This window comes from Arvicanthis niloticus, chromosome 16 (assembly GCF_011762505.2).
Source record: "Arvicanthis niloticus isolate mArvNil1 chromosome 16, mArvNil1.pat.X, whole genome shotgun sequence".
In the NCBI taxonomy this organism is placed as follows: domain Eukaryota; kingdom Metazoa; phylum Chordata; class Mammalia; order Rodentia; family Muridae; genus Arvicanthis; species Arvicanthis niloticus.
In genome coordinates, this window is record NC_047673.1 from 27,440,022 (window position 1) to 27,449,351 (window position 9,330).

General features: G+C 46.4%; 1 protein-coding gene across 3 annotated transcripts in view; it reads right to left on the minus strand.

Moving 5' to 3' along the window:
• The window catches only part of Lonrf1 (LON peptidase N-terminal domain and ring finger 1), a 30,829-nt gene extending 23,030 nt beyond the window's left edge, over positions 1 to 7,799 (minus strand). Inside the window, exon 1 of one of the 3 annotated variants that reach the window (XM_034520800.2) lies at positions 7,017 to 7,798. In XM_034520800.2, coding sequence (XP_034376691.1) covers positions 7,017 to 7,701 — 685 coding nt within the window. In that variant the 5' untranslated portion in view covers positions 7,702 to 7,798. Of the gene's footprint in view, positions 1 to 7,016 lie in introns of all 3 variants that reach the window. The other 2 variants (XM_034520799.2, XM_076914032.1) reach the window with 2 other exon arrangements.
• Between the last annotated feature and the right edge of the window lie 1,531 nt (positions 7,800 to 9,330).

The window sequence follows — 9,330 nt, forward strand, 5'->3', positions numbered from 1 at the left end:
GAGCAGGAAGATCTCGAGTTCTAGGCCTGCCTAGGCAACTTAGTGAGACTCTTGTCAAAATAAAAAAGTGAAAAAGGCTTGGAATGAAAGTTGGTGTTACACTGCCTGCCTGGCACATGTCACCCTCTGTCAGCAGTTCTCAAGCACTGGGTCACCACCCCACAGGGGTCACACGTCAGATAGTTACAGCATGATTCATAACAGTAGCAAAATTTTAGTTACAAAGTAGCAACGAAAAAACTTTATGGGGGGGGGGGGGGGGAATCACCACACCATGAAAAGCTGTATTAAAGGGTCCAGGCATTAGGAAGGTTGAGAACCTCTGCTCTAGGTGCAATACATGTAGCTTGCCTGGGCTGGTAAGGACAGATGCAAGATTTTGAACCCAGAACCCTTGCTCTTCACTTCAACACTGCTAGTAATGAGAGCGTTCTAGACATAGGCATGCCGGATTCGTAGACAGTGTGCTGTGCTCTGCGGACTGTGTCCTTCACTACATATGCCCAGCATTTGAATTCAGCTACATCTTGAGATAAGTATCATTTCTATCATTTTTTTCTGAGTCCTTGGATCTGACTCTGACAGTGTTCTGTGATCTGAGGGAAACACTAAAACCTGACCCATCTGAACTCCTCGGTCAAGCTCCCAATTCTTCGTGCACTGGGTACTGCTGTCATTAGACAGCTGAGTGGCTGCACAGCTCAAGAATCTAGGCGAGCTGCCTGTGCATGCCATGGGCTGAAGGCGCTCTCCAGCCATGGTTCCCCACCAGTGTGCCCATCTGCAGAGATCCACAATGTTAGCAGGAATCTTAAGGCTGCTTCTTTAACACATCTTAAAGGTTTATTTGTTTGTTTGTTTGTTTGTTTTTGTTTTTTTGCCATACTTCAAAGGTTCTAAAATGCATTCTGAGAAATTAAAAAATAAAGAAGAATTAGGAATCAAGCTGGATATAATGGTGCATTCTGTGACTTTAGCTTGAGAGTAGGTTGAGGGAGGGTGGAGAACTTGAGGCCAGTCTGTACAAAATGAGTTCAAGGGCAGCCTGCATGATACAGTAAGAACCTCCCTCCCTATCATCTCTAAATGAGCTTCTGTACCACCAAAAACCAAAATCGATATACTGTCTGTAAGCTTCATCCTGGAGGGAGAAGGGACAGCCTGGGGTGGAGGCAGCAGTGGAGGAGAGGGGTATTCTGTGGGCAACCAGGAAGCTACTGACAGATGAGCTCCTCTTCCAGCTGTTCCAGCAGTAATGGATAATGGGCCACATGTCTCCACTGTCACGAATAACTCAGACCATTCCCTTCCCCAGAAAGCCATCAGAGACGGGAAGGATGAAGTGCTCTCAGCTGTCACAGGGTGGGAATTCGGGATTTCCCCGGTTCTTTATACAAATTTTCAAAACCATCACCTACAGTTTCATACTGAAATAGGATTGTGGTTACAGATTAATTACATTGATATCTTCTCAATGCTGTGCTTCACTTGTCTTTCCACCCATCCACCCATCAGTCTCTGTGTGTTTTTAAACAACACGTCTGTCTGTCTGTCTGTGTATGTGTGTTGTTATAAATGATCTTGCAGTGAACCTAAAGATCACCAATTCAGCCAGACTGCACCAAGCAAGCACCAAGCAGTCTCCTTCTTCCTCCCCGGCCTTGGTATTAGAGGTACAAACTAACAAGCTCAGCTCTCTCCATGGGTGCTGGGGACTGAGCTCAGGTCGCCATGTGTATGCAGTAAACACTACGTACTGATTCATTTCCCTAGTCCCACCTGTCGGTTTTATAAAGAGGAAAAGGTTTATATAAGAGAAAGTGCCACAATGTTTGACAATTTCAGATAGCTTGGGATGGGTGAATTGTATAAATTAGCTGTACCATGGAGTAATTATTTTAACCATATTATCCTTTGTACTGAATAAACTCTCTTGCCAATGTATCTCTTTGGAGAGTTTGGGAGAAAACATTCAACTTGATAGTTTGACATGGTGATGTGTGTTCTAGAAATCAGAAAATATTCAGTGGTTCAATTTACTAGTATTTTGAAAAACATTCGTTACATTTATGGATAGATTACACAGTATACATTCTGCAAAAGGCTTTACTAATTGTTAAACTCTAATTGAACACACAGGTATAAATCTACACGTGTTACTTTATTCTAAAATTTCAGAAGTTTTTCATTAAATCAGGTTTGATGCATGACTGATCCCACCCGATGCTACATGTTCACTTATGCATTAAAATTCCCGTTGATAAAATTATTTTTCAAGCAGAACAAGATGTTGATGCACAGTCAGATAAAACTCTGAATGTTTTACCAAAAGTATTCCTTTCTAGGTAAAGCATCGTGAAGCCGAATAATGGGGAGAGAGTGCCCTCCCTAGGCATCTTATGCTACATTAGGTTTGACATTTGGTCTCCTATATTAGAGTGCTCTTAGGTAATTCATCTTCTCTAACAACTCAATTCCAATTCTGAAAACCAGCTTGCAGTAAAGGAAATGGAAAGAATACAATGTTATCTAAAATGTACTTGAGGCTGGAGAGATGGCTTGACAGTTAAGAGCACTTACTGCTCTGGCAGAGGACCTGGGTTCCATTCCTAGCTCCTACACCGGCAACTCACAATTGCCAGTAACTCCAGCTCCAGAGTATCTGATGCTCTCTTTCTAGCCACTGCAGGCATGGGTGTGCATGTGATGCACACACATATATACCACGTATTTACATATACATGAATGTACACACACACAAATCTAAAATGTAACAAATCTTTGAAAAAGTTACTGTACAAATAACCGTAAATCTAAGGTGACAATATTTTGGTATACTCTACAGTATTTGATGAATAAAAGACAGATAAAATTTGGATTAAAACAGGACCCTAGAAGGTATTTATAGGACCAGGTTTTTCTATCTTCTACAACAAAATAAGGCTGCTATTTTAGTTACATTTTAGTTACAAGGCATTGTAAAGACCCTTCAAGCCCCTCATTAACTAAATGACTGACTGCTATAGTATCAATTCATTATAAGTCAATAATTAACAAATTCCATTTTAAAAATATTTTGAATGAATATTATTTTGTTATAATTAAAGAAGCCAATAATACATACTATATAATGACAGGGACTTTATTTTGTTCTTTATTGTACTTCCAGAATCTAAAACATACAGCCTATGTTCCTGACATATCAAAGGTACTCAGTAAATATTTGTTGAATAATAATAAGAGTTAATATTTCTTAAATGCTAATGTTCTCATCGACTCCATTTTCCAAGGCAAGTCACCTGTTTTCTGCTTAGGTCTAACTTGATTATTTGCCTTAAAAGTCATCAGAAACTTTTGGACTTTGTTCCTCAGTCCAAGGACTAAAAAAACGGATGCTTGCCTTTCGACTCACAAGGGTTTTGTGTGGTTCAGGGAAGATGTTTGAAATGAAAATGGTCTGTGAACTCTAAGAGGCATATAACTGGCAGTGCTAAGTCCTGTGTGCAGTAAGGGCATAAATACATTAAATACAGAAGGGTATATACATATATTAAAGTGCAGTCATTTTAAACTGGTTAAATTGCAGAAGCTATCGAAACCCTTTGCATTCTCCTTAAACATTCAGAATGGATTTGCTTTGACCCATCTTTTTAAAACTAAAACCTCACTCTACTCTCCCCAGAAGCTGATAGAGCAGGATGCTACTAACTGACATGTATAAACTACAATCAGGGTTTAACCTTTATTTGGTAAAAATGTATATAAAAATGGAACTGAACTTAAAACCACAAGGCTTAAATTTCAGTTTCAGCTAATTCGCCTGACCGGCAAAGAGCTTTTACGTTGTAAAACTCACTATGGTCTTCTGGGAATTTACTGTCTGAGGCCTTCTTCTGAAGCAGTTCACTTGTTTTTGCCCAGTCAGTTCTCACAGAAGCCCTCTGAGGGAAAGACCACACTCATGGCTTAGACAAGGAAACCAGAGCACAGAGAGGTCAGGCCACATACCCAGGTCATACACTAGGTGGAGGTTGTACTGGAACTCTGGTAGGTAGTCTACCTCCAGCGTGCAGAGCTTTGTCACTAGCTATAAAACATCTCCTGCTTTAGAGGTCTTAACATCCTTCTGAAGGTCCTCTCTAGGACCCATTAATACATATGGAGCTAATAATATAAAGATAAAGTCTGGGCTGGTGAGATGGGTTTGCTGCCAAGCCATTCTTCCCAGGTCTGACATGGAAAGTTCTCATTCCCACACAGTGTCCATGGCATGTATGTATGCATGAGCAAAAATGTAAGTAAATGAAAAACATAAAAAACTAAACTATGTACCTTCCTTAAACAATTTAAATAAAAGTGCGCACACGGGCGCGAACACACGAACGAACACACACACACACACACACACACACACACACCCCTTGACTTTTTAAAGCCAGTTTAAATTGTCAACCACACTGTTCTGCTGTTTTCATTTGGGGAGTGGGGAACACAGGAGAGAGGGAGGTCAGTATAAAAATCCAGAATAAAAAGACGGCAACACTCCACAGTGGGATTAGTTCAAAAGACTCCAGTATAAAGACTCGATGCAGTAAAGACCTTTACATAAGCTCCTTGAATACTAAGAAGAAAGTTATGAAACATCTGAGAGTTAATACCAAAAGATCAATGGATTAAATGTTATCTAAATATATTTCAATGCAACAGAACCTTATGTAATCTCAATGGGAATTCTGATTTTGGCAAGGGTTTCCAAGCTTTCTTTTTCTGTCGACAAGGATAAGTTTGGTTGTGTGTGGGCCAACTGCAGACTAGATTTTTTTTTTCTAATAATATTTGTTTCATTCTAAGAAACATGAAAAATTACAGCAAGGCTTTTTTCATTATCACCAAGGACAGTACCATTAATAACTATAGTTGAGCAGTGATACAATTGCATTTCAAAAGCTTCCCTAGCTAGTGACTCACCAACTCAAAAACAAACAAACAAACAAACAAACCAAACAACAACAACAAAAACCCTTAACCCTAACAACCAGACAAACAGATTTATGAGACTAGCAGCTTACAAACTGTGGTGGGTTGTTTGTTTGGAAGGCTAAGATTGCAAAGCAGAACACGGCACATGCCAGGCAAGCACACTACTCCTGAGCTATCTGCCTATTAATGCCCATAAATTATGAAACACATACAATTGCCCTCTACCAACTAAAATATATCTGGCTCTATAATTTTCTCCTTTTTATCCCACACAAAGAATTCAAGAGAAAAGAAATAGTATCATTAGTATCATTGAGATACATATTCTGGTGTAGAATTACTGATTTTTTGACAAGCCTACAAATAAGAAAAAAAAAAAAAACCAATAACATAATAAAGTGAAAGGCAAGAGACTTGCATTCAAGTCCTAAAAATGTGTGGTTATATAGCTTATAGGCAAATCTCACATGCGGTCTTTGAGGCTTGGAAACAAAAGAATTCATCATTCCCAGCCTTTTCTGTTCAAGGTGATACCCTGATAGACCCTAGAATCTCAATACTGGGCACAGAATGTTGGCAAGTGGAGGGTCTAAACTGCCTAGACAAGCCACCACTCAAGTGACTGTTGATAAGTCACCTGTCCTGTCTCTGCTTCCTCATTAAGGTCTGACCGAAGCCTGATACTGGATGATTAAGTTAGTTGGGTCCAGCTTCTCCCACTCAACTTTATTCACCCAGATATCCAGAGTCAACCCCAGCAGAACTGTGGATTCCAGAGTGTTCCATCGCTCTGGGTTTGTCATCTCAGTTTATTAGTGCCTGATCATGAAGCTGCTGGAAGAAAATGAAAACCTGCCAGAAGGGGATGCCTGAAGCTACTGTCACTTGCTCAGTATGACTAAAAGAGTCAAGATAATAATTTCAGTTACAAGTTTTTAACTTATCTAATACCTAAATCAGTCCAAAGTCCCAATGTCAATGATTTCCTAGGGATTAATCATATAAGTAATTTCTCGTGGCAGGCACCAGACACAAAGCATGTTCAACACCTGGTGACCAACTACGATATGGTTGATATTTGGGCCTGATGAGTCTTTCCCGTAGGCAGCTGTGAGCCTAGGAATGACATCCTTGGACGGGCCACTAGATGTCCATACTGACAGGACTCCTACAAGAGGTAGCCATTTAAAGACGTCTCTAAGATGCTTTTCTAGGTAAGGTCCCCTCCACATTAGAGAACAACCATGTTCCAGGATCTAAAGAGGAACCCCTGGTTTTACTAAGTTTACATGACCCTTTTTCGAAGCTTAAATGCCATCTTAAGCTCTAACTAAAAGGCAGGACAAAGCTGCTGCTTCTTGGATACGAAAATATAAACAAAAGACCTACAAAGCTTCCCCTCACAAGTCTACGGTGAATAAGGCAAACTCCTCACAGGAAGCTACTCCTCTAGCAACACCAGGGGTATGTGGGAGCACGCAAAGGAAGCAGGATACGAGATAGGCAGGTGGAAGTTTCAGGAGCAAGTAAGAAGAGGTGACCACTTCGGGGGCAGCTGGCCACCAACTCCCGAGCTGGGTTGCCACTGGGCCTCCTGGTGCCGGTGCCCGCGCCGGGCTCCCGCCACGCCCACCGAACGTCACCCGTTACACAACGCCCCCCCACCCAGCTTATGCAATTCTGCCCTCCCGCGGCTTCTAATTGCCCCGGTGACTTTAGTGCACGACCAAGGTAGACGCGGTACCCCCCCCCCCGAGCCCCGCCAAGCCCGGGGATGCTCGCCCCACCCTGGCTGGGGTTCCGGGACAGCGCACAGAGGGAAGCCTGCGGCCCCCACCCACCCCGCGCCCAAGCTCCCCGGCCCCAGGTCCCCGCTCGGCGCGCGCACGAGGGAACCTCGCATCCGCGCCCCTCCCCGCTCCGCGTCACTCGCGGCTCCCGGGCGATCCCCACCGTGACCGAAGCACCCCGGGGCGCCGCCCCCTCCCACACTCGCGATCCCCGCTCGCCCGGTCCGCACGGCGGCCCCGCATCACCTGCTCGCAGGGCGTCGCAGGCGGCGGCCAGGGCCTCCCGGTAGCGTCCTTCGTGTAGCAGCTCCCCGAGGCGGCCGGCCGCCCGCGCGCGCTCGCGCTGGCCCGGGAACCACTTCTCCGCCAGGTGGTTGAGCACGACGCTGGTTCGGAAGTCGGCGATGGCGGCGGCCAGGGGCGGCGGCCGCGGGGTCCCCTCGGAGGCGGCGGCGGCGGGTGGCAGGCGGTCCCGGCACAGGCGGCAGCGGGCGCGCAGTTCCCTCCGCAGGCAACGGCGGCAGTAGCTGTGGCCGCACGGCACAGTTACCGGCTCGCTTAGGAAGCCCCGGCAGCCCAGGCAGCTGAGCAGCCCGGCCGCGCCCGCCGCGGGTGCCGCGCTCCAGCGCAGCCCGTGGCGGAGCCGGTAGCTGAACACCAGGCAGTCCACTAGCGTACGGAGGCGCTCGGGCCTGACCGGGGCCCCGCGGCGCAGCGCAGCCGCGAACGCCTCCAGCGCTCCCTTCAGGTGGCCGCCCAGCGCCAGCAGCTCGCCCCGGCGGAGCAGAAGCTCCCAGCGTCCCGGCTCCGCGCTCGCGCGCTCCAACCGCTCGCCGCCGCCCACTTCCCACGGCCCGTTCCGGCTCCGCGGTCCGCCGGCCGCCTCCCGATTCCCGCCCGGGGACGCCCTCGCCACGGCCGGAGAAGACATGGCCCGTGCAGGGCTGCTCTGCTGCCGCCGCCCGCCGCCACGGTCCGGGAACCTCCGGGGCGCGCGGCTCCGCACGCGGCCGGCGAGCAGGGGGGCGTGGCGCGCGGACATGGCGGGGCGGCGCGCGCCCGGGGAGCCCCTGGGGGCGGGGCCTGAAGGCGAGGGGCGGGGCTTATCGAGGCGGAGCGGGGCGGGCTTTGGCTTCCGCGCCCAGCCTCCCGACACGCGGCCGGCCGCCCAGTTCCCGGGAGCTGGCCGGCCGGTCCCGCCCTGTCTGAGCCCCTCCTGGAGAGGGACGCGAGATCAGATGATCCCCAGCGGGGATCTAATTGGCTTCTCTGACAAGGAGGACTTGGCTCGTGACTGAACAAAGCCCGAAGTCTCCGGGGCGGCCTTCGAGCTGACACCTCTTGTAACTGTGGCCGGTCCCCAGACCTATAACGTGGGCGCTGTGCAGTTCGTATGTGCACGAGCAGTGCTGTGACCCCCAAACCTGCAGCACCTAAGTAGGTACTTCGACTCCTGGCCATGGAAGGAAGCCTTGGGTGGGTCTGGATGCCCTGGGTTACTGCTGGCTAGAATAGGCAAAGGGACTGTGAATGCACGGTGTGATTACTTCGAAACTCATATTTGAAATCGGCCAACTTTAGACACACACACACACACACACACACACACACACACACACAAACACACACACACACACATTTCACGTCGTGAGACCACTTCCTCCCAGCACGCAAGAGTTTTTTTCCCTGGTGCTTGGTTAGTGCTGACTTGTGATGAAGTTTATTAAGACTACGAAAGACAGGAATAAACTGTCCAAAAGAAGCCCGATACTTTGTGAGCGACCTTTAAATTTTAATTTAAAAAGTGCAATACACCAAACCCCATTAAACTATTAAACAAACAAACCACACATGCACTGAGAGAGTGAAAGTCTCCAGGTTCTTCAGGTGGGCACTACATCCTTCATACACACAAACCCACAGTTGCGTAGAGTTCTTTTTAAATGAGAAAACAGGAGAAAAACATTTTCCCTGTGGCAGAAACCAGATCACTACGACGCAAGCATTCTGCAGCTTTGTCGAGTGAAGACAGTTTGGCTCATATGTAATGGATTCTAGTTCCTTTAAAAGTGACAGCATCGAGTTTATTCTCAATGGAAATATTTATAGATTTGATTACAGAGTACTGGGTTGATAATGTAGGAAGAGATTTAAGGCTTTTGGTTCTTTTCCAAATACTTGGTAACAGGAAAGGAAATATATTTTTCTGAAATCATACAGTCAGTATTACAAAGATTTTAAGATCTTCTCACAATGATAATATGGTATATAATGTTTAATAAACAGTTATCTCTAGGTTTTTGTTCATGATATCTTCAAAAATAAAGCAATTGGATGGAATATCAAAGGTCATGCTGTCTAAAATTCTCAAACAGTAGTTCCTGTTTTACACGGAACAGGTAACGAAGGTCTGAAAGTGTCTTTCTACTACACAATAAGCAAACTTCAGGAAAGAAAGAGGGGACAGGAACAAAGAGGCAGAGAAAGAAGAGCTGACTTAAAAACAAAAACAAAATCCCAGGCTCCTGTTCCAGCAGCACTGCAGAGACTGTCTCTGAAG